Here is a 25,556-nt window from a genome sequence, read left to right as displayed (position 1 = left end):
AAATATTTACTTAACCATCTTTTGAGATTGGATTTCAACTAATAGACCAATCCGGAATGGGAGCAGATTGGCTTTTCTGAGAAAGGAAAAGACCACCCTGGACCACTGTATGGCGTTGGAAGCACTTGTATCCAAATACACTCTGTGTAGAGGAAAATCCAATCTTTTTGCAGCCTTTATTATTATTGACTTTAAAGGGGCTTTTGACTCTATTGACAGATCGCTGCTATATGGCTTAAACTGCAGAAGCTTCGCTATTGATCCTAGGCTTCTCCTATTAATTAGATCTCTTTACAGGAATCCCACCACATACCAGATAAGGTGTACACCATCAGGTTCCTTAACACCGATACCAATGAGGTTTCTCCAGGGGTAAAACAAGGAAAGTTATTAATATTAGCACCCATGCTATTTAATCTTTTTTTACACGTAGTCTTGCCCCCACATTTGAATGGTTTCAACTTTCATTGCCCCTATCTGAACGGTGTGCCTCTGTCTATTCTCCTTTGTGCCGCTGATGCAGTTTCATCATCAAGAACAAGATCTGCTCTCAGAAACATTGCTGACTAAGTGTAGGTGAATACTGTTCAAACAACAGGTTGGTCATTAGCAATCAAGTCTAAAATTGTGGTCTTTTCCAATGTTTTTTTTTGGAGACCTTCCAAGATGGTCTCTCTCCAAGGTGCTGACATCGAGCAAGTTAAATTATTCAAATACCTTGGGATAATATTCCATCATAAGTCAACCTGGACCACACACAGAGATAACACCCTTAAAGCCTGCAAAAATTTATCCGCTGCAGTACTGAAGTTTTTTAACATCAATGGTGGTAGATTCATACCAGCGAAGCGTTGAAGGTGTTTAACGCATGGGTGGCCCAGCACCTTTTGTATGGTATCCCCATGTCTGGATCCAAGCATGGCACCAGAAATTGGAAAGCATCCAATCCAATTTCCTTTATAAGATCTTTTAACATTTGTATTCCCCTATGGTGTTCTTTGTTTTGGAATCAGGGCAACATTTATTAGAAACAAGGGCATGGAGTTTAGCAACTTTTAAGTTTTGGCTGCGTCTTTGTTTTTGCACTGACCCTAACAGTTTGTCCCAGTTAGAAATGAGAGGAAACCAGCTTTCGAAATGGTGGCTACATATTGAAAAAAAGATCTTTTCCTTGGTGGAGGCTTCTCTTGGGAGGCCCTACAAATGCTCACCGCTCCGGAGATTTACCATCGGCTTAGGGTCCCACCAGATTATTTGATCAAGAGTACCAACTCTCCTGGGCAAGAAGCACAGAAGCTCTTGCTCTCCAGTAGACTTTGGAGTTATCCCTCCAAAGAGAAGAGCTAAGCCCTGCTATATATCACTGCAACCAACTTGGTAATTCCTGATAGCAGATGGGTTCGCTGACCAGAGCAAGGTCTTAACTCTTTTCCGTCCAGCACATCTTCAAGATTCGGTCTCTGGTATTCCACAAGATGAAAATCGCATGTCAATTCTGTCCTGATACAAGCTGTAACACTTTCTCATATTCTGCTCCATTGTTCAAAGTGCAACAACATCAGAGACCAATTTGAGAACTGTGTTGCAACAGGATTTATGCTCCTCTCTGATAAAACAAAAGTATTTTAAGCTTCTAGGCTGACTCTAGTGTAGGAAATATCACAAGAGCTGTTATATGTTTTACTCCCTTCGGTGTACTGCAAGTTGAGCAATAATGATCTTTTTATTGTATTTGAAATTCTTGGCACTGGTTTTATGCCTAATAAAGGTTTTTGGATTTGGATTTGGATTTGGCGTGTGAACTATATTAGCAAGTCCTTTGTCTTTGTAGAGTGGGTTACCCAGGGTTGGAGATGGGAATACTTTCCAAAGCAAAGGCATGGTTTTTCTCTTTTCTCTTTAGGAAGAGTGTGAGGCAGGTATCTTGCAAGGCAGATATGGGTGAGGGCAAGTCCAGACAAGATTCTACTGTTCTTATGTGTACAATAGCCAATGCAGAGAATGAGCTCCCCATACTGGCAACGCGCTGCTAGGTACCTCAAGCGTTGACAAGATGGATAGAGACACAGCCCTCCCATCCACCATGGGTCAATTTGATAACACAACCTTCTTTTACCTAGTATAATTAATGTAATTATTAAGTAGGTGTATGTTGAACTTAAACTGAAATGAAGAATCATGCTACTGCCTCATATTAAGGGACAGAAATCTGAAGAGGAATAGGCTTGAGGAACTAGCTAACTGATCGATGTACCATCTGAAATGAATCTCACATATCTTTTGACGGTATTTGGGCCTGGTATATTTTTCAACCTCATAGCGGTGCAATGAAAGTAATACTTTCACCGGTCATCTACAGAAGAACTCAAGGCAAGAAAACAAGACTCAAAAGAGATTAGCAGAAGCACAATATATCTGGACACAGACAGAAAACCCACAGGACTGTGGGCAATTGATCCTGGTAAAAAGAGATTAGAACACCAAGGCGTGAAGTGTTTCGGTATTTATTGCTAGTCCAAGGCTATTTTATTTTAAGGAAGACAAGTAGTAAGGAAAAAAGAGGAGAGATTACAGGAGAAGCTTTCAATTTAAAAGTGGGAGGGGGGTCAACCCTCTTTGAAAACCAGAGAAACACTTAAGTCTTTCTCTCTTCCCCCTAACCTGCTTTTAAAACAGCACAAGTTATTTTGAAAAGTTGATTGAGTCATTAAATGTCATTGGTCTCAGAATTCATACATCTTGACAGTGGCCAAATGCATAAGAAAGGACTATAGCAGAGAATTAGACTTTGAACTTACCATGGAGATGTCCTCACTTCAGTGGGGTAAATCACCCAAACTGGTTAGGTCATGCCCCCAGTAGTTCAGTTAGAGCTATGCAAATTTGTGTAGTCAATAGGTGTCTGGCTTCTTCAATTACTTAAAAGCCCTAACCACAATGCTATGTGTCCACTTTCCTGAGAACCATTCCTTTGCAAATTATCTACTCTTCCAGTTCTGGTTTTGCATGGGTGTGTGTATGTGGGGGGCGGGGGTGAGCCACACAAAGATTGGATGTGTATGACTGAAGAGAAGACATCGGTTATATAACTAAGCTCATAATCAGATGGGAGAAACAGACCAATGCAAGAAAACACTGACATATGGTTCTACCTTTTGGTGTCACAACACCACCTGATGGAGCACCCATCTGACAAACCCTGCTTCTGCAGACTTCTGCTGATCCAGTCTGCAGTATCATATGAAGGTGGAAAATGAGGGCCATGTAGCCGCCTTGCAAATCTCCTCCAGTGGGGCTATGGTGAAAATGCCGTTGCTCTGGTGCAACAGAGATTCTTTCTGGTACACTCAGACCTTGAACTTCGTATGCAAGTCAGATGCATCATTTCACCTAGCATGTGACTGAAGTCTTGGACAACTTTCCCCCCAATTTGTTCAGACCATACAGTACAGACAGAGCATCTGGAAAGGCTTTGTTTTCTTCTTGTACATATTTTGTATATACTCTGTGCACATCCAGTGTGTGGCACTCCTTTTCCCTGGGAGTGGATTAGGGCAGAAAGAGGGCAACACCACCTGCTGGCTTAGGTGGAGAATGGATTAGATCTTTGGAACAAGGGATGGATCTGTCTGAAGCACCATTGCTCTTCTGTAATGAGAAAAATCCTAATTCTGAGACCCTGGTAGCTGATGTTATTGCCACAAGGAAGGACACCTTCCAGGAGAGATGTCTGAGCTCTGCCAACTGTAGAGGCTTGAAAGCAGGTTGCATTAGAGCTCTCTGGACCTTGTCCAGGCTCTAAGCTGGGACATGATGGAAACTGGAAGGGATAGTTGAACCATGCCTTTGAGGAATCATCTAATCCCGTGATGACTGGATAGTGTGCCAAGGCCTCTGCCTCCACTACCACCACAAAGGCCTCTACTCCAGTACCACCACAAAGGACTAGGAGTCCCTGCTTACATCCCACAAAAAATAATAAGACCATATTTCTTGGGGTGGGAGATAAGTGATCTACAGGGTTTTTGTGACCCATCTCCTGAATGCCACCTTCATGCGCAGTTGTAGAGTCTCCCCGTAGATTCTCACAACTTCCCCAAAGAACCCTAAGTTCTGTAGATCTTCCCTTTCAATGTCCAGTCTGTTAACTGGAGCCAAGCTGGGTCTGGATGGAAGACTGGGTTCTGGTAAAGAAGATCCTTGAATTCTCGTAGCCTCTACAGAGGAGCCCATGACAGAGTCACCAGATCGGAGAATAAGGTCCTCCTTGGCCAGTGTGAAGCAATTAGGATTACTAATGCCCTCTTGTCCCTAATTTTTCTTAGGACCCTGCTGATCAATGGAACTGAGAAGAACCTGGTTACCTGTCTGTTCTTGCATGTCGCAACCAGGTCGGTGACTAGTTTCCTGATTTATTTGACCAGGTCATGGAAGACCACCATTCTTCTGGTTCTGGAGTCAATTGATTCAGCCAGTCCACTTGGATATTCTCTACTCTATGGAAATTACTAGCCTGCAATGCAGATCTGCTCCTCTCCGTCCAGAGTATTATGAGGCACATTTCCCTGCTAACAGAGATCACGTGCATGCCCCCCTGGTAGTTTATGTCCACCTTAGCTGTGATGTTGTCAGTGTGCATCAAAACACGATGGCCTCAAATGAGATCTTGAAAGGCAAGCAGAGCTAGGTGAATCACCCTTATCTCAAGAAGGCTGATGCTGTGGGCAGCTTCATTATCTGACCACTGGCCTTAAAGCTACCATGTCCAGCAATAATCTCCAGTTGCTTGAGCTTGTCATTACAATGATTTGTTGTATCTGCAGGAACAGCTTTCCCACCTTTAGGAGACCCAGGTAAGTCCAAAATCTCAACTCTCTTTTCACCCAGAGGTTTACACAATCCACCTGTGCTTTCTGCTGCAGACGTATCTCTGAAACAGGAGTAGCAACCATTGAAGGGATCTGAAGAGCCAGTGTGGTGTAGTGGTTAAGAGCAACTGGATTCTAATCTGGAGAACTGGGTTTGATTCCCCACTCCTCCACCTGAGTGGCAGAGGCTTATCTGGTGAATCAGATGTGTTTCCGCACTCCTACATTCCTGCTGGGTGACCTTGGGCTAGTCACAATTCTTTGGAACTCTCAGCCCCACCTACCACACCAGATGTATGTTGTGGGGTGACAAGGGGAAAGGAGTTTGTAAGCCACCTTAAAGGAGAGAAAGGTAGGGTATAAATCCAAGCTCTTTTTCTTCTTCTGAAGTGGAATTTTACCCATGGAACCAGGTTTACTGAAGAGATCTTGGGGCCCAGAATCACCAACAGCTCCTCCTGGTACTTTAGGCAAAGAGTAATTTGAATCTTTGATTCTTTGCTGCTTCTCCACAGGTAAGTATGCTCTCCCCGAAGTCAAGTCCAACCTGGCCCTCAGGTCGATGATGTCCCTGACTGGTGTCAACTGGCTCTTCTCCCTGGCTCTCGAGAACCCGGATGGTTGTCAGTGTGTCTTTGGATAGATCCTGCCTTGATGATGCTCTGCTTGATGATGCTTGTTGTCCAGATAGGGGTACACATGTATCCCACTTATTCTTAGATGCACCACCATGAGAGTCACATGGGCCTTGGTAAACACCCTCCATGTTGATGACAGGCTGAAAGGGAGGGTTTTGTATTGAAAATGTCCATGGTCTAGGCAGAAATGGAGAAAGCAGTGCAAATCCCAATCTATAGGGATATGTAAATATGCTCACATGAGATCCAGAGACATAAGAAAATCCCTAGCTTGAAGAATCATATGGACTTTTCTTTTTTGAACCCACAAGTTGAGTCTCTGTTATCTTGTAGGCCATGAAGACCCAAGAATCTGAGATGGGTTTGCCTCTATATCTGCAAAAAGTCTAGCAGGTGACCCCTTATTCTGTAGTCACATAGATGAGGTCTTTGCGAGTGAGGATTATCTTGTCAATGATGCTCTGGCTCCTGATGGTAAGTACAAATTTGCATGGCCCTGCCTGAACTACTGATGGCATGAGCTAACCAGCTTGGATAACTAAAGTCTCACTGATGGAAAAAGGTATCCTATGTAGACCCCTTCCTCCTTGTACATTTCAGGGTTCAAGAGTATTCTAGGCAGTGTATAAACATGGGAGTTTTGCATTTCTGAACTTAGCTAGAAAATTAAGAAAGACCTTGTATTTATCTCTGGAAGAAAGGCAACATGTTCATTGTGGAGGACACGACACAGTTCCTGTCTGCAGTATTCTATCCTTCTGAACAGCCCTTCCCCAATACCACTGTCACTAAGTTTTTCTCTCCTTCCCTAGGACTATTTTTTCTCCCCCGTAACACTGTTTGTCTTCATATGAGAGCATCCTTCTATAGAAAGAGATGGAACAAAGAGAATCATCATTATCACATTTGTCTTTTGAATTAGGTTGCTATCTTATGCACACTTAGAAAGGAAGAAGCTCCACTGAAAACAACAGACTGCTTCAGAGTACACATGCCTGGGACTGGGCTGCAATTCTTTCTCATTTGGCTCAGTTCGGCAAACCCAATCACTGAAAAGGTGGCCACCTTTGTCATTTATCAAATGGTTATGTCTTTATTAAAATAAAAAAAAATAGGTAAGTTCTGCTAAGCTTGAAGTAAAATTTAGCATAATTAGTCAAACAAAGGAAAGATAAACTACAATCAAAAGTCTAAGAAGTTTCTACCTGAATTATTGATTCACAAAGTTGGGCTACAGATGCTTGACTCTCTTCATCTTCATCTAGAAGGAAAACCATGTTTGGATGGTAGCAAGCACTCTCTTTGTTGTGAAGCACTCTTTTCCCTTCCTCAGAAAAGAGAATGGCCAAGAATTGCAAACAAACCACATGCAAGCCAGGGTGACTGACAGAAAGATGCACGCATTCACATACTGTATCTAAAAGGATCAAAAACAATGATTTTATTCTTTAGTACTTGCACAGAAAAATGTGTGGCTATATATGCAAGAATATTATGGCTGCATATAAAATTATGGACTATAATATATTGAGTTGAAATAGGTTTTTGAAATGTTCTCTTCAGCCAGATTTAATTTGTATTTTGGACACCTGACTAGCATTTGTTAGTTTTCCAGTCAATTAGAGGACTACAGCAGAAGCTGTTGATTATGGCTTGTGTCTTGAACAAATTCAGCATTTGCCAAAAGCTGCATCGTTTTGGAGGAAATCATAGGAATATGAAGGCCGATTACCCTAGAATAGATTCAGATATAACAGAAAAAAGAAGTAACACTATTAAACACAACAGCGTGATGTTACACACATCGTGCAGGACGTGTGGAGGGTAACTGCCAGTCACTATACTAAAAGATTAGTTATTTAACAGTTGATTAACATACTTTGGACAATGACTTGCAAACATCTTTTTAGCCCTTGAGCAGTTTTCAGTTAAGTCGCACACACAATGGGCTTAAGAAATTCTTATCATACAAAGTCTCTGGAGCAATCAATCACATAATACTGTCTAATAGATCTTTCCCCTTCGTCTCCAAGTAAGCAAAATTCACCAACAGTGCCTATGACAAGGTGACTAAAAACAAATTTAAATTCATAGTTTCGCAATTTTTTGTAAGAAATCTGAAGCCGTCTTTCAGTCTTCTGACTTATTTATTTTATTTTATTTATTTTTTAATCTTATATACCGCCCAACCCCCGAAGGGCTCTGGGCAGTGAACAAAAATTATAATTACATATAGGTTTTAAATAAGTTAAGTTAAAATGCAACAAAAATAACAACCATGCCCGCAACAATTCCTATTAAATACTCCCAGAAGGGGAGAAAAAGAGTGGAGCCCATAGGTGGTAATGGCCCGAAAAACAGAAAACTTTTTAACAGAAAACTTGTTTTTCTCGTGTTCTTAAATGTGGGTCACGCACCTGATGTCACAAAATATGGCCTAGTAAGCACAGGAACCTTGTATATGGCTCACCTTCACATTGTCAAATGTGCTGCCTCACAGGCTGAGCAGGTGCAAACAATGATGGGACTCCTGCACCTTTGATTAGAAGCAGTAGTTGTATAGAATTGTCAACAGGGCCGGCTTTTTTCCCATATAAATTCCAGTAATCTATGTGACAACTAAAAGGGTACAGGAGCCCTATCTTCATTTGTACATGGTCATCCAGTGAAAAGGAAAACCGCAGACAGTAACAGTCCACTAAAAATGCTGACAGTAATGGTCTTGTTAAAATACCTTCAAACACAAAATCTTTTTTGTAACAAATATGAAAAAACACTGCTGAACCATGACAAAAGATGTCAAAGCAAACAAAAGAAAGGTACAAATCTGTCAGGCATCACTTTGTCAATTGTGTAGATGCTACATCCCTTTGAGCATTTAATATTAAGTGATTAGAAATCGTCCTTGCTCTTCTAGACCTTGTAGCTACTAAGGCATGGAAAGGGGGGAGGTGTTACCAATTATAGCTGTCCAATGCTTTGCAAGTGCTGCAGTCACTGATGGGAGAGAAGTAGATCCACATTTTCTTAACAACGTAGCCAGGAGGCTGAATAAGTCTTCCCAGGCTTGGTGAACTGCAGCAGATAATTCAGGTTCTGCCAATGAAGCACACAAACAAGGAAGTGCATAGATCTCAATTCGGAAGTCATCTTCATAACTTACAATTAAGTGAAATCAAATTACTTGCAACTGAATAAGAATGTGTCCATACAGCAAAGCGTTTCTAGTTTCATAACTTATAAGCCTGCTTTAAGACAAAGACAAACGACTAATATTATAAATGAGCATTTCAAATTCAAGTAAATATCAGAATGGAAGAACGTACATTAACTCCCTTTTACCCCAATCTTTTTTTGCAGAAGTGATAGTCGTAAAACAAACAAGCAGGAATGTTATCAGGAGAAAGAAAAGTCAAAGTGCAAAGAAATTAAATGTGTTGGCACTACACCAAAAATGCACGATTTAAAAAACACATTGGAGAAATGACAGGAACAGGCAAATTGGAAGAACAGCAGGAGCCCAGTAAGGGAAAGGCTCAGTAGTTTAACATCTTCTTTGCAGGCAGAAGTTTCCAGATTTAATTCCTAGTTACTCCAGTTAAAAGCATAAGCTAGTAAGTGATAGGAAAGACCTCTGAGACATTAGAGCCACTCTAATTTGAGAGTAGGTAATATTAATGTTGCTAGATCAGTAATATGGCAACTTAATAAGTTTAAGGCAAGGCTGGACATGGCCACCCTTCCCAAAGAAACTCCCCCAGAAATACTTTACAGTAAACAGTGTTAACTTCTCATAGCCCAGAGCAGGGGTCTTCAAACTATGGCCCTCCAGATGTTCATAGACTACAATTCCCATCAGCCCTACCACTTGGCCATGCTGGCAGGGGCTGATGGGAATTGTAGTCCATGAACATCTGGAGGGCCATAGTTTGAAGACCCCTGGCCCAGAGGATTCTTATCAAGAGCAGAACAAATTGTAACCGCACCCCACCCCCCACTGGTCCTTGAGTGAAGTTTCTTTCCATATTCTCTTCAGGTTACTTACCAAAACTTCCCCGGTTTCTCTGGGACAGGGGATTGCAGGTGATGTTGGGGGAGGAGAGTTCTAGGTGGCATCCCAAGAACTGTGGGATGCCACAGGGGGCAATCCTCTCCCCAATGTTTTTTTAACATCTATATGCACCCCCTGCCGAATTGGTCCGAAGTTTGGGCTGCAGTGTCATCAATATGCACTCGGCCCCTGAGGCTCTCCAGCAGTGTTTTGAGGCCGTTGCTGGTTGGTTGAGAAACTGAATCCAGCAAAGATGGAGGTCACAGGGAGATGCCAGCCGACTTTGACCTGCCTGTGTTGGCTGATGCGGCACTGTGCTTGGCCTCATCAGTTAGCAGTCTGGGAGTGATCCTGGACTCCAGGCTTTCCTTGGAGGCCCAGGTCACTACAACAGCCCGGACTGCTTTTGATCACCTTCGCCAGGCCTCATATCTCTCCTAATTAGACCTGGCCACAGTAATCCATGCAACGGTCACCTCCATACTGGACTACTGTAACTCTACGTTGGCCTGCCCTTGAATTTGATCCGGAAATTGAAGCTTGTCCAATATGCAGCCACTAGGCTCCTGGTAGGAGCTTCTAGCAGGGACCATGTTACACCTGTCCTTTACCATCCTCATTGGGGTCATCTCCAAGGTATTGATTATGACCTTTAAGGCTATGAGCAGTCTTGGATCCACATACCTTAGGGACCGCCTTTCCCCATATTGCCCAGTCAGGTCTCTCCATTTATCAGAGGAGAACCTCCTGGTGATCCCTGGCACGAAGGATGTTTGGCTGGCCTCCACAAGGGCCAGGACCTTCTCTGCCCTTGCCCCAACCTGGTGGAATAACCTGGAGATCAGGGCCCTACGGCATTTGAATAATGCCTATTCTGCCAGGCATTTTTAGGATGCCAGCCAGGTTGATATTTATCATTACTGGCCTCCGGTGGGGTGATGATTTTGGTCGCCATCTCTCATTTCATTTGTTTGGTTGTAATTTTGTTGTATTTTAGATTAATTAATGTATTGCTGTTTTAAATTATACGTTATTTTATAATGTTGTACGCTGCCCTGAGCCCTATTGAGAATGGACAGGGTAAAAATAAAATAAATAAATAAAAGCAGTAGGGGGAGTCACCAGTAACATGCGGAAGCAACTGGACAAGCTCTTTATTTTACATTTTGAAAAGCTGGAAATCACACAAATATCTGGGTCCCAAGGCCTGTAGAAACACCAGTCCATGCACAGTATCCTCTGTCTGATTTCATTAAATAGCTTTAAATGGGCAGAGGCATCAAGAGAGCTCCTACTTATAGCACTAGGGTCTCAATTTTGTAGACGCCATCAAATATCACATTGCTAGGACTTGGAGGCTTTGGGGGAGCTTAATCAACACTGACAGAATAAGTGAAGATCTGCAAACAAGACTGTAGATCTAAATGATCTGGATGGGCAGAAGAAAAACTGTGGAATGATTCAACTGACGGATTTCATGCCCCAAGGCTTGAAGCAATCTGTCTTCCTCCTTCACCATAACAAAGTTACCTAAGCCATCCTTTGAGCGAATGGAGAGGACCATGAAGGTATTTGTTAAGAGAGATGCCAGTAAGTCATCCTGCATCACAAGGCGAGTGTCTGTCAACAAGCATGACTGCAACAGTTGGGACAATGATGAGACAAACTGCAGTAGAAATAAAACCTGTTGAAAGGACAAAATAAGTTGGTGGAGACATTTGCAGCACCTTTCTGTAATAAAACTACTTTAGTCACCCTTTTCAGAAATTCAGCTAGCAGGGATGTCAAACTTAAGAGGCATTTTTTAAAACATTAACCTATAATCAACATATGCAAACATTTTCACTGGTGAAAATTTGAAATCTACAGCAACAAATCACTGTTGGACATTTTCAGGCTGCAATCTTTTATATAAGTATTAGGAACTCTGTTCCACAGAATGCCATAGAAAAGTGCTGAATTTTCATTAAGTTTGATTTCAGACTTTGAAGGGGTCTATGATTTTTTTTTTTTTGGCATGCCCATTAGCATCCTTAACGTATAAGAGCTTTTTCCTTTGCTTGATTCCAACCTATCAGGGAACACAGAGTGAACCCGACATTATCATGTTGTTAAGTACCTTCAGATCTGCTGTGACAGTAGGGAGACTCTTCATTAGCCTAGCACACAACTTCCTAAAACAATTTTCGTGTCCTTTTTAATGGTTTTAGTTTTGTAGAGTCTCTGTATGTTTTACTAGAAAAGAGCAAGAGTCATAAAAGTTTCTTAAAGACTAACAAAATTTCTAGCAGGGCAAGAGCTTTTGTGAGTCCCTTCTTCAGTATATTTTATGATGATACCTATAGACTTACTAAGTGTATGGATCTGAATTTCTCAGTAGATTTGCATTTATGCAAATTTTAATTGACACATAATATATTCTAATATGTCACAGTAAAAACTTTTTTTAAAAAAAAAAGTGTCTATCCTTCTTAACATAGCAGATAGAAATTGATAGGATACATTATTAACCCAGCTCGAATTCTCTTTCACTTCATTCACAAAACAATTTACATTGGAACATCAGATCAAAGTACTTCTAATACCACTGCTTTAAATTCAGTTGTACTGCACAACTAAATTATATACTAGCCGCCTAAGGCTCTGAAATCTGGAGAGTAAAATTATCCTCCAAATTATTGATGGTAAAATGGGAAAGCCAGCCACCCTCAATACTAGTTAAGATCTTCTCAGAGGATAAGAGCAACAGTACTACCTTGGCTGTAGCTAAGTTTCTTTCAGAGCATTAAGGATGAAATATCTTACGTCCAGCTTGAATAAATGATGCTGAATAAAAAGTATAAAATTTGACATTGTTCCGTATGTTTTTATTTTTTCAGTATTGTTTGTTTAATGTTGTTTTTATATGTAATTGGGCCAGTAGACCACAATAAATTAATTGTAATATTGTAATTTTAAAAGCAAAATGTGATGGACAACTAACTATAGATGGCTTATATTGGTCTAAGAATCCTGATTGACAGGGGGTTCAAAAAAAATTCTACTGCTGACCTGGGAGAGTGGTAGTAGACAGTGGCAAGTAGGAAGAAAGGTCGGGGGAATTGGACTTACTTCCTAGTAGTTATGTTTAGGATTGCAGCCATAGCTCTTTATTATTAAATTGCAAGTTCTTGTTTTTTAAGATACAGCTTTTTCTGTCTTCTTAAAAATTGTGTTTATGTTACAACTGGCAATAAGAACCTTATTTAAAATTGCCATTCATAAAATAACACTTCACTAAATGATAACCCTGCATTAAAAAGGTAGCATCACAAAAACAAGTATACTCGAATCACTAACCTGAACTTTGGTATATTCCGTATGAGATGACCGAGGGAGAGGCGATTTCATTTCCAAAATACATCTCTCTATCATGCTTGAACTTATGAGACTAATACAACCCACCCCCGCAAAAAAAACTCAGTTAGATCAGCAGGCATTTGCTTGCATGCAAACATCATAATGGAATCCTAGGCTAGCTGAATGTTAAGACAGAAGACCTACATACAGAACATATAGTTATTCCAAAAACTCAGCATTTCAATCCAAAAACTTTGTCTTAAGTCATGAATTGCTGAAGGACAGGTGCAATCTTCTCTCTTTCACCACTGAATAAATATGATGCATGAGATTGGTCCTCTGTGTCACTGTAAATGTCTAACTGTGTGGCAGAATGCTTTCATGTACAATTTATTTCCCTGACCCAAAAAGGGGGGATGGCACCACAAATATAGTCCCTTAACTCATACACATGCAGATGGGGCACATCGCTCCTTCACCATTTCAACAAGGGTGAAACATCCAAAATAATTGTTAATAGGAAGGGAATTCTGACCAGGAAAACAGTGCAGGCAGAAATCGTTCCATACCTCTTTCTACTCTCTCCAGATGTTTGAATATTATTCAGTTAAAGGCAAGTACAAAATGTGGCTTAGAGTGGTGGCATCTTGTGCTCTTGGTTGGTAATAAAACCAAAAGCTGTTATAATAGATACAGAAGGAAGACCAAGATAAGAAAGAGTTTGGATTTATACTCCACTTTTCTCAACTGTAAGGAGTCCCTGGGAGCTTTCAATCACTTTTCTCAAAGTGACTTACAAACTCCTTCTGTTCTCCTCCGCACAACAGGCACCTTGTGAGGTAGGTGGGGCTGAGAGAGTTATAAGAGAACTGTGACTAGCCCAAAATCACCCAGCAGGTGTCATGTGTAGGAGTGGGGAAACAAACTTGGTTCATCTGATTAGAGTCCATGGCTCTTAAACCTACACCATGCTGGCTAAACACTGCACCCACTTGTGGTTCAATACTCGGTTGGACAGGGGAAGTTCCAAGATCACATTCTGCCCACTATGCCACAGCAGTTCTACTAGCATGCATGGCTACTGTATTAATGTGCAGAGTCTTCTAATCTGGTATGACATTTCCCTACTCTCCCTTTTTTATTTCGAAAACATGGTGTATTAAAAAAGCTTTTTTCACTACACACCCACCCACCCACCCACCACATTTTAAGGGAGATGTTTCTGTGTTGCCATCAGCCTGACCTATCCTAAGCATTTATGTGTCGTGGGACTGTTCCACAAATGTCTGTCCTTTCCATGCACAAGCACTGGATTTAAAAAAAACAGACACATAAGGACATAGAACAGACCAGTGGTCCATCTAATCCAGCATCCTGGCTCATACAGTGGCCAGCCAGTTCCTCTGGAGGTCCAACAACAGAGTATAGAAGCCGAGGTCTTCCCTTGATGTTGCCTCTTAGCACTGTGCGTCAGAGGTTGATTGCCTCTGAGCAAGGAGGTTCTTTTAGTTACCATGGCTGATACACTGAAAGACCTATCTTCCATGAATCTTTCTAATCTGTATAATGTCCTCTTAGTTTACATCTCTACTTGATAGGCCCATCTAAGTAACTGGTTACTTGTCACTTGTGAGAAACCCTAAACAAAATCAAACAAAGCAATTTTTACTGTTTAGAAGTTCCAAACCTGTTCTACTTTCTTGCAAAAACACACAGTGGGTCTGCTAGCCTGATTTAAAAGATGTAACATTTTGAATTCTCATAACACTCAACAGCCGATCAATATCTGTAACAAAGCTTTGGGCAGTATTTGTCCTTTTCGGTCTGTTGTCTGCTTATAACCTCAGTAGTTATTGATCTCTTACCTACTGAGAGCAGTTAGTGTATGAGCCTGCTGAAGAGCAATCCCAGTGTCTTTTGGAGTGACAATCAGCAGGTTATTCAGTAAGCCACAAACAGCTGAAAGAAGAGGGGGTGTGACCACAGCACACTGATTAGGTCTAATGGTGGTCCGTGGGGAATCATGTGGACTTGAGGATGTCGTCGCCGTGGTGTCACTCTGCCCTAGAACACAAAGTTCAAAGAACAAGCATTTTTAAAGTATGATATAAAGTACAAATTACATAAAGTAATGGAATGAATTGTCAACCTAGGCAATAGTAAAGGAAAAATGAGTCAGTTTCACTTGTTATATGAAACTTCATAAAAGCTACTGAACAAAAAATGTCAGCTGCGCTCTTGCCAGACTGGGATTATTTTCTTTTGGGACAGATGTCAGAAGAATTTGCCAAAATCTAGACATCCAGATTAGAGTTAGGGAGTGGTATTCCAGACAAATCATTTTGGGAGCAGGAACGCCAATAATAGGGTAAAAATGAAAGCTTAGGGTACAGTTTCTGAAACTGTAACATAGAAAGGTGCATGGAACACTTTCAGAGGTAGTCCAGAATGTATTTTTCCCATTTTAGAATAGAAGGACTTGGTTCAATTCAATCAGAATAGAACTTGGTTCAATTCAATTAGAATGGAACTTGGTTCAATTTCCCATTTTAGAATAGGACTCGGTTCAATTCAAATACTTCAAGCTGAAAAGCTGCTGTAAGAGACTCCAGATGTATTGGACTCCACAATGAAAAATAATTTTGAAGCTTAAAGGAACTCCTAGTATGAACTGGTTTAATTTATCCATCATGGACACTGTTTGGTAACAATGTATTTTTAAAAAATTTCAAAAACTGCCACTTTAAGGTCCATATAAAGATTCTAGGAAAAGTAACCAATAAACTCAAGAATAAGCCATTGAGTAGTATGGGTTTCACTCTGCAAAAAAGTGCTGTTGCCGAAAGTGAACCTCCAGTGACATCCAAAGGTGTAAAATATTTTTTGTCCCAAGGGATTGCTGTTTTGCAAAAAAATAAATGTTCCTGGACTTGCAAATGTGTTCTAAGTAATTTCACCCCACCCCCAAATGTTTCAGATGTATGTAGCTATATGATTAAAAAGAAATGTACCCTAAAGACTCTTGTATGGAAGATGCTAGAATCAACTGTGGTTTGTTGAGTATGGCAAAGAAGTATGATGAAGCCTAGTTACCAAGCTGACATAGGCAGCCCTAAGAAGCCAAGTCAAGCTACGTTATTTAAAGTACTTAATACCACCAACTTTACACCCAACTTAGGATCCTGGAAGTGGAAAACAAAACATTCAAACAAGCTTTACAAAATATATTGATATAAGTATATGAATGGTACAATTAAAAACAATGAATGAAACATATACAAATATACAGAAAGTGGGGTCGGAACACCAAACCAAACAGAAGTATTGTCCCAACACCCCAGTGCACTCTTGCTGCAGCATTCGGTACCAACTGTAGTTTCCAGACAATCTTGAAGGTCAGCCTCACACAGAATAAATTACTGTAGTTTCATCTAAATGTTGCTAGGGCTTGTACAACAGCAGCAAAAAAAAATTACCCATGAAAGGCTGCAGGTGGCTTCCCAGCCAAAGCCGATGAAACAAACACCTGGGCACAACCACTGCCTGCTTATCCAATGGGAGGCCTGGATTCAACAATACAAAGCTGCAAACCTGCTCCTTAAAGGGCCTTAAAACCCCACCCAGAACAGAAGACACTTAAGTTCTTGGGTCAGGCCTTCTGCCCACCAGTAGTACCTCCATTTTGTCAGGCTTAAGTTTCAGCTTATTAACTCTCAACTGTTCCAAAACTTTCTCCATAGCCTAACTGGGATCCATTGGTGAATACTCTCTGGATAACCTCTCCTAGTGGCTTCATGTAGAAGTTTAAAAGCATGTGGGACAAGTTGGAACCTTTTGGGACCCTACAGACTACAGGCCAAGAGGCTGAGCAGAGGTTTTCCAGCACTACCCTCTGAAATCTACTTTCTAGGCAACCAGTGTTGCTCCCCAGTACTAATCTTGAAAAGTGGTCAAGAAGGATACCATGATGGATGATATTAAAAGCTGCTGAGGGTTCCAGGAAAATGAACAGGGTCATACTCCCCCTCTATCTCCCAGTGCAGGCCATCCAACCAGGTGGATCATCAATATGAAAAAGACATAGAATAATGTTATGTTGTGAGTGCAGTGTAAGATGGGAGGAGAACTCCCTTGGCAAAGAAATTAGATGTTAAAAAAGCAAAAGTTATGCTCATGCACCTTTTTAATCTCCAGTTAAGATAAATGAATGAAAGGTCAGTGAGTTGAGAAAGGTTGGTATTCAGGGTAAAAACCATCCAGGGGTTACCCTGAGTTTCAAGTCTCTGGTAAGTGTTTTAATTGCCTAGCATATTTCCAGGAAGCTAGCTTACACATTTAAAAAGACACAAAAGTGTTCAAGGAAACGAAAAACACTGTCATAGATTTAAGCTCAATTGCATTACCATATAACCACTTGCTTTGTTCCTATTTTGTTATTATTGGGTTTTGAGCAGTTTTATTTGCAATATATTCAGCTCAATTCTCCACTGTGCCTGTAATTCCTTTTTCCTTCCTTATAGTTTTGTAATGTTTTGTTTTTTCATTAAACCACTTAATTGCTTTTAGTTAAACGAGAGTGTCTGTCCTCTTACCAGTTCACTAAGATAAGATAAGACAGAGCATACTGGTGACAGCGTGGGATTGCGTTTAAGAATGAAGGAGGGTACCAGGCAAGCCTTGTTGTAGAAACCCTGAAATATGTAGGCATAACTAACAATTTCTTTCAAATGAATAAGCTTATAAATGCTCTCAAGATCATCTTGCCTTGAGCCATGAGCCGATTAACAGGCACTTCATGGATAACACTGGGACGGGGAGAGGTGGTGGCTTGTAATTCCACAGCATTCTCTCGAGATGGTGCTGGTGAAATGATCTAGGAACAAGAACCAAGAAAAGCAATTCAGATTCCTATATTGACATATTGTGTCTTTATCAGCCATTTCCATTGGCTGCTATCAAAGGGCCTTGTGCTTGAGCAGAAACCACTTGTTTATGTACATAAGGAGTGCATAATTGATTAAACCCCTTCAACTGCATCTTCATAATCAATTCTTGACCAGTTTTTTGGGGGAAGGGAAAACAGATGGATGAGAGGGTGCCCCGGTACATACATATCCCATACAAAGCCTTAAAGGTTCTGCATGGATGGAGACAATGGGCAGCGCCAAGAAACAACCAGAACTGGCTGTTGAAGGTTTTCTTGGTTGGCCATGGACTGGTAACAGAGCTTTTATATAAGGCTGGACTTTGTTAAGACCTTAAAAAACATGTACTAAAAACTTTAAAAAATGTGTACTATCCCTGACTACTGGTCAGATCTCAGAAACTAAGCAGGGATGGCCCTGTTTAGATTTGGATGGGACACCACTATGGAAGTCCAGGGTTGTGATGCAGAGGCAGGCAATGGCAAACCACCTCTGAATGTCGCTTGCCTTGAAAACCCTACAGGGTCATCATCAGTTGGCTATGACTTTCCATCACGACCACCTCTGAACTCACCATAGTCTCAGATGTTGATTGAGAACTTGGAGATTGGCTTTGACGAGATAGGGGTCTCCAAAAACTAATAGAGTCATCAAAGTCTGGAGGAAAAAAGAGAAAAAGTTAAGTATATTCAACAATCCAGGCTACTTATCTCTTACCACTACCCCCATTTTGAATCAAGAAATTATTGGTCATATAATGGACATTATTAACATATGGTCCTACAGCCCACCCCATCATCAAGGCTGAAAGTAGGAGGCAAAAGTGGGGAAAAAATGGCAAAACAGATAAATAGTGTACAATTATGTAAAGGTTATGAAAATGAAGGCGATACATGCCACAGTTTGTTCCACAATGAAGCAAATTGAGACTACATGGAAAGATAATGTATTTATTTATTTGTTTAATTCATTTCTATTCCTAATGGAGAGAAAGCAACTTACATTCATCTTCTCTCCTCCATTTTATCCTCATAACAACCCTGTGAGGTGGGTTAGGTCAAAAGGGTATGATTGGCCCAGGGTTACCCAGAGAACTTCAGCAGCATGAGTAGGGATTCAAACCTGGGAATCCCAGCTTCTAGTCTGACTCTCAACCACTACATTCAGGGCAATCCATTTTGGATTATTCAGAGACATTCTGAACAGTTCCACACTCACTTAAACATAGAATTTGATTATGAGAACTATAAACAGGCCTTGCAGAAGAAGAGATTTCCTCAAGCTCCTGCATCTGTTGACAGATTCTGGACTAGATATGAACTTTAATTCACCAAATGGTGAATGCCTCTTGCTTTTCCCTACTGAACATCTAAAAACAAATACTTGTTGAATCCTCAGATCCTGCTGCATGAGGGAACAGAACTTCTAGTTACGAAAGGAAGGGTACTCAGCCTCCACACAAAGCAGCCAACTGGAATCTGGCCCCAGAGGAAAGGGCTGTAGACAGGTGAACAAAAAACTGGCAAGACATCCCTGAAGGCATGTGTTGCTCCTTTCCCTCAGGCAAGTCACTGAGTTTTCAATTATTATAACAGACATTTCATACAGAAAATAAAACTGAATCAATTTTAAGCAGCATTTTTGCAGTGATGATAGATGTGAAGGTTTTATTTTGTATTTTAATTATGATCAACGTTTTATTTTAAAAAATTACAGTCTGGGTGAAAAAGAAGAAATCCTTTTGAAAAACTGTACCCATCAAAAGATTCTGAAAACTTCCATTGACCAATATTTTTAGTATAACAAGTGAACTTTTGAATGCTCACTTACATAATTGAGAAATGTAATTGATTTGAGAATGGAAATTAAAGTCCCTTTCCTCTATATTTTGTTTGTTTTCAGTAGTAGCCTAATATTCCAATCCAGATGGGGGGTGGCTCCACTGTCCTGGGGATGGCCCAGGGAAGGGTGGGACAGCGTAGAGCTCTGGACAGTGTAGCAAGCATTGGGGAGGGGAAAAAACATCACTGCCTCTATTGGGACAAATGACTTACACCACTTGTTTCTGTGGCAAAGTCAGAGGGCTGTGCTGGGGCAATCCCAAACTAAAAACCCAGCAGAAGCTGGCCAAAGTCAATTCCACCCCTGGCCTGTCCCCCATCCCCCGCCCCCCGGATGCACTGCCATGCTCCCAGATGCCAACACAGCTGTGGGCCCTTGTGGGTTTAGATGCTGCACAGCTCTGTGGCATCCAAATGCATGTTTGCTCTCCCTGCTGGCATAGGTGCTCCCTATGTTGATGGAGTAGGCAAATGCGACCCCACACTGCTCCCACAGCCCATTCCAATGGGGACTGGGCGCTAAGGCCATTATTGCATTTTCTTGTTCACATCCCATTTTTTGTGAGGCTTGTTTAGTTACTACAGCCATAAGGACTAGATGCTTGTTAAGTTACTTCAGTTATAAATAAAAAATGCACAAACCATTGATGACTGAAGGGTATCATATTGGGGACCATTCTTTCTTAGAATGCAAATCATGCAAGAGAGTGTGTGTTCTGGTTTGGTCTCTTCTCCCATATTCTCCCTGCTAGTTCAAAATCTTGAAAGCTCTCCTGCCCTACATGTAACAAAATTCTAACAGATATTTCACCCTATAGGCCATAAGGCATTGCTGTCATCCCCAGCACTGCTCTTTATGACCAGACTTTGCAGTATTACAAATATTTTTAAAAAATATTTTCACTCACCTTTCCATCTGTTGAATCCTCAAGATGGGTTACAACAAGGTTAAAATAGCAGTAATATGTCTAACAAGTCAATTAAGTAAGCATCAAAATCTAAAATCCGCAAACTCCAGCATATAAGATTTTTAGCCACAATACAAGCCAGAAATGCCATTCTAGATTAGTTTTTTTGCTGCCAAGAGGCCTTACAATATTCAACAAAAGAAGAGAACTGATTGTGCAACTTGAACTTTCCACTGAAGAGCAATATAGAAAACTGAGGAGGGTACCAACAAGACCCCATATTTTGTGGCCACCCCACACACTTCTGGTGGTACGGAAGAACAGATAACTACTCTTCAAGCGCCCTGCCAGGTCTATAAGTAAGACTATCCTTACTATGGCCCCCTACTCTTGAAGGTTTTGAAGATTATGACCAGCCCTTTGAATTAGGCTTGGAAACTGAACTGTGGTCAGTGTAATTAAAATTTAGCAACCTGTTCCTTACAATGTATGGACTGCAGTATTCTGAACCTGTTACAATTTCCAAATACTCTTCCAAGGCAGATCCACGTACAGTGTGTTACTGTAGTCAAACATGAATGATACTATGGCGTGATTAACTGAATTCCTCTTTCCTTGGAAAACAGCAAAACAGCTGGCAAAACAGTTGGAGATGCTTAAGAATGTTATTGATTGCCAACTGGCTTTCTAGCTGGAATCACCCCAGCCCCCCAAACTGCAGACCCAGGTTTTCAACCCTGGGGAAATCTTGTCCAATGAAGCTAAGTCACCCACCCAAAGATCAGTTACATTTCTATTCCCAAGGGCTTTCATCCTGTCTAGATTCAGCTGCAGCTCCAGGCTGTAACTGCTCCCAAATACCAGTTTAGAACATCCACTGAATGTATGGCTTCTCCACAGACTTCAGGTGAAGATATTTTTTGCTTGTTGAAGCTGCAAGTAAAGCTTGGTATAAAGAGCAACGTCATAAGGCAGTCAAGGTCACCTCACAGGTTTGCCACAAGTAGGAAGCTACAGACAATGCTAATTCTGAGTACAGCTCTGAAAGGCATGAACACTAACCCCACTTTCATAATGTACATTTCTAGGTGTACATTTTTTTAAAGAGTGTTGTGCTTCCCCCTCTACCTATGCTGAAACTTCATAATTGTTTCTCGGAAACTTATACCCACCCCCCCACCCCCTGCTTGTTGCACCTCAGCTGAAGCCTGCAGGGGGAGGTGGCTGCCGCTATGAAGGTTCTTCATGGGATGCCATCTGCTGATACTGAAGCAACTTTCCTTACTCTTATCAGATAACGACCAAGTATTTTGCTAAATCTCTTTCACTAGTACTAAAAACCAAGGCTTGCCAAAATGGCTGAGATGCACAACTATTAACCCCTCTTTTATAATTTATTGATTTCACTGTTCAACAATTTTTGATTTATTTTTGTATGCCAATAAAGATATCTGAATTTTGGAAACTAAACCAAATACAGCACAGTTTTTATTCATAGGATTGCTCTTTTTTTTTTTTTTTTTTTAAAAAAGCACCTTCATGTTTAATAGCAAGCGGAAAGCAGAAACCATAAGTAGGAGCTAAACAGCAGGCACTGGGAACAACTAATGAAACCCGCTGTTGAAAAAATGCTACTTACCACTGATGCTATTCTTGTCTGCTGCCAGGCTGTCTCCCAAGGAACAGTTCAGATCAAATGTATATCGACCTAGGTAGCACTGTCTCACCATCTCATTCAAATGTTCGTAAAAATGGCAATGATATAGCAGGGCCTGCAGGGCAGGCTTTCCAGTCAGAGATAAGCCAGATTCTTCATCATGCACACAAGGTCCCTGGGGGAGGGAGCAAAAACTTATTAAAAACCTTTCTTTTACAGCTCTTATTCTCTATTTAGAATTCACCATGCTTGGAGTTTCTATGAGCAAAGGATACTGTGAATCTGTCAAAAAGCAGGAATGCCACACACCGTGGTATAGCCGATTCACTTTCAGGTTCACGTTCCCAAGCTTTCAGCTTTCCTTTTTTTAAAAGAGCTTTCTTGAAAGTGCTTCTAAATAATATTTCTGAGGTCAGAGACTTGCAGGGCACTGTGCATCTCATTTTGTCCCGTGAAGCAAACAGAACGTAGAGGAGCAAAGTTTAAACGACAAAAAGCACACGATATAGCACTCTTACTCAAGGTAAATGGGTATGGGCTGACTGGTGCCTGAATTGGAGATCTCCTGGGAACTCATATATATTCCCTTGAGTCCCAAAACAGGGGAAAAGCAGGATTAAAATGAAGTCAATAAAGAACTCAAAATACAAGAAATCGAGCAACTCTTGGTAATCTATATAGTTTATATAGGCCAGTGTTAAGCATTTATTTCTTCTCTGTGTGAGTGTGGGTAAAGTGTCATCAAGTCACAACTGACTTATGACAAACCCTAGCAAGGGGCTTTCAAGGTAAGTGAGAAGCAAAGGTGGGTTGCCATTGCCTTCCTCTGCAGTCTTCCTTGGTGTTGGTGCTCTGCCTCACTGGGAACCAATGGGGCCCCCGGATCTGTCCCTCCTATCCCTTCCTGGGTGTTCTTCATCCCGGCCTCAGCCCCGGTGTCCTGGGGCTGACTTAATTTGGCTAAGCATTGGAGCCACAGGATGGCAGGGGCGCTATCTGTCCCTAGCCCGTCGTCCCCTCTTCCAGTGGACAGCTGGCCCTGAAATGGTCCTCTCTTCCGTGTGGGCCCCCTTGGTCCCATGCAGCTGTGCAGCATACATTCCCCGCCCACCTGTCGCCACCTCCAACACTCTTCCCTCCTCCACCTTCTCCCTTCCTCCCTCCTCCTCCGTACTCTGCTTTCCACCTTCTCGCCTCCCTTCCTCCTTCCTCTCTCTTACTTTCACCCCCACTCCGGTCCACTCTCCTCCCCCTTATATCCCTTCCCTTCTTCCCCCTGCCCCATCCGACCCAGCTGCTGTGGGTTGTCGCCCGGGCTCTCCCTGGCCCCCCCCATTGATATATGGGGCTGGTATCAGCTGCCGTGCTGGGGCCTGGGATCATGAGCCCTCCCAAACTCCAAGTTGGTCAGGATGTCATCATGGGGATTCCCTGGGCCGGCTGGGCTTTTTCCCAGGACTGGAGTCACAAAGCTCCGCCCGTGCCCTTCCCATGTTGGCGGCTCTCCCCGACTGGGAGGCCTGGGCCCTGCTGCCCCTCCCTGCCCTCCTGGGCTTGCTGCCCGCTCCCAGTAAGTGCCAGGAATTGGGGGGTGTTTGCTGGGCCCCTCACTGGAGGCTCGGGCTTCAGGGCGGTGGCGCGTGGCTATCCAGGGCAGGGCTCTTCCCTCAGGCTGTCTCCTGGCTCCTTTCCAGCTTGGACACTTGGAGGTCTCCCTTCAACACAGGAGAACCTACCAGAGTGGTCCAAAGAGTACATTGATTAAAGGTCTTTTTATTCTCAGCCTCCAAAAGTTCTCTTACACCCAGGAGTAACTGACTCCAATTTGATGGACAAATTGTATAGACTACCCCAGTTATTCAAAGTGAAATCAAGGGAATTGTGATCAAGTTGCCCCTCACCTTTTGTTGGACCCGCTCAAGCTAACTTACCACCCCAATAACTCACTCAGTCCACTTAAATCATCCCATTGTCCACCTAGAGGCGCACCTGATCTTTCCAAAACAAGGAATAGGGCATCAAGCCCCTCCAACATCATAGTTGGTTCTGTGTCTGAGCCTCCTTCCCCAACTTCACAGTTTTCATGTTTCCTGGACATTTGCCCACTTTGCTGAACTAGTGAGTGTCTTCCTTTGTCTCCTGGTTTTTTATCCCTTGTTTGGATCTCCAGCTTCATAGCTTTTGGATTTTTCCTTCACTTCAGGAACTCCCTGGTTTTTCCCCCTCCTGCCCTGGCCCTCAGCACAACTGACTCTTCTCTTCAGGATAACACAACACATGTTTTCCCTTTCGACCTCTGCTCCCTCTTGAGACTCCCCATCCACCCTCATTAGGTAACAATCAACAGCACCAGTGCTTCTACATTACTGTGTTGCAATGCCACTTTCCTCAATGTCTGGTTTGGTTCAATATGTTTAGCTGCAGCACATCACAAACTTCTTTTCCTGCCCTGACTTTCATTGAAAATATCCAGATTTGTAACCTATTTTTAACAGTTAAAATAACTGGGCCCATTCTCCCTTTGGAAAAAACTCAGTGTAATCAGACTGGGAATAACGGCATCCTGCAAAGGTGGTTAGATAATAGTTGGGTAACTGGATCTTGCTCTCCAATTGTGCTTGATGTCTTTATTGGCTTTATTTTGTATATCGTTGTGATGCTATTCCAACTGGTATGTCACTTTAAGTTGACAAATGAAACAGCCTACGAATGCACAGGTTGTTACCTGCCAAATGGAGTCTTTAACATCTTCAGTGGGTAGTGGGATCACCAACAGATTCTGCAGAATAAATGCAGCCTACAAAAAACAAAGCAAACAACAGCGCCATCTGGCTGCAACTAATCAAAGACACACAGCAAGCTTCAGATATATAGTAAAGTGTTAATGGCCTAATAAAGCCACAATCATCCTGCAGCTTTCAAACCCAAATAATAGCTGCACTTCGAGTATTCACAGGGTTCTTTTTTCCTTAATGCAAAGATCATTATAGTACTATAAACAGAAAGGTTTTTTTTTAAAAAATGACCATTTTATTTTTAGAAGAAATTTCCACTCTATACAAAAGAACAGCAGCTAAAATCAATTGCAGTGATAACAGACAGCTGCCTGCACTGAGCTTTCTTTTTAGCAGTAATTTCTTTAGTTACTGATACTTCAGCCAGCTCTCCTAATAGCTGTCTTGCTATGCACTACTTTTTAAAAATCATGCCTCACCTTTTGTATTTAGAAAGCACAGAAACAGAGTCCCTTTGAGTACGTGCAAAATATCGAACACAAGTTCCCCTGAATATTTCTTTCCAATATGGTTATTTAGAATCACACACAAAAG

The 25,556-nt window shown here is 41.8% G+C and overlaps 1 protein-coding gene across 9 annotated transcripts in view; it reads right to left on the bottom strand.

The window, feature by feature from the left end:
* The window catches only part of RTTN (rotatin), a 121,731-nt gene that overhangs the window by 27,457 nt on the left and 68,718 nt on the right, over positions 1–25,556 (bottom strand). For 7 of the 9 annotated variants that reach the window (XM_048507845.1, XM_048507853.1, XM_048507846.1 and 4 more), the window contains 9 exons: positions 24,953–25,024; positions 22,210–22,402; positions 18,396–18,478; positions 17,661–17,769; positions 14,762–14,960; positions 12,897–12,987; positions 11,088–11,241; positions 8,465–8,602; positions 6,712–6,923 (listed from right to left, as the gene is read on the bottom strand). In XM_048507845.1, the coding sequence (XP_048363802.1) occupies positions 6,712–6,923; positions 8,465–8,602; positions 11,088–11,241; positions 12,897–12,987; positions 14,762–14,960; positions 17,661–17,769; positions 18,396–18,478; positions 22,210–22,402; positions 24,953–25,024 (1,251 nt within the window). The remainder of the gene's footprint in view (positions 1–6,711; positions 6,924–8,464; positions 8,603–11,087; positions 11,242–12,896; positions 12,988–14,761; positions 14,961–17,660; positions 17,770–18,395; positions 18,479–22,209; positions 22,403–24,952; positions 25,025–25,556) is intronic. The other 2 variants (XM_048507852.1, XM_048507851.1) reach the window with 2 other exon arrangements.

The sequence above is a fragment of the Sphaerodactylus townsendi genome, linkage group LG09 (assembly GCF_021028975.2).
Source record: "Sphaerodactylus townsendi isolate TG3544 linkage group LG09, MPM_Stown_v2.3, whole genome shotgun sequence".
NCBI lineage: Eukaryota > Metazoa > Chordata > Lepidosauria > Squamata > Sphaerodactylidae > Sphaerodactylus > Sphaerodactylus townsendi.
This window is presented reverse-complemented; position numbering and strand designations above follow the sequence as displayed.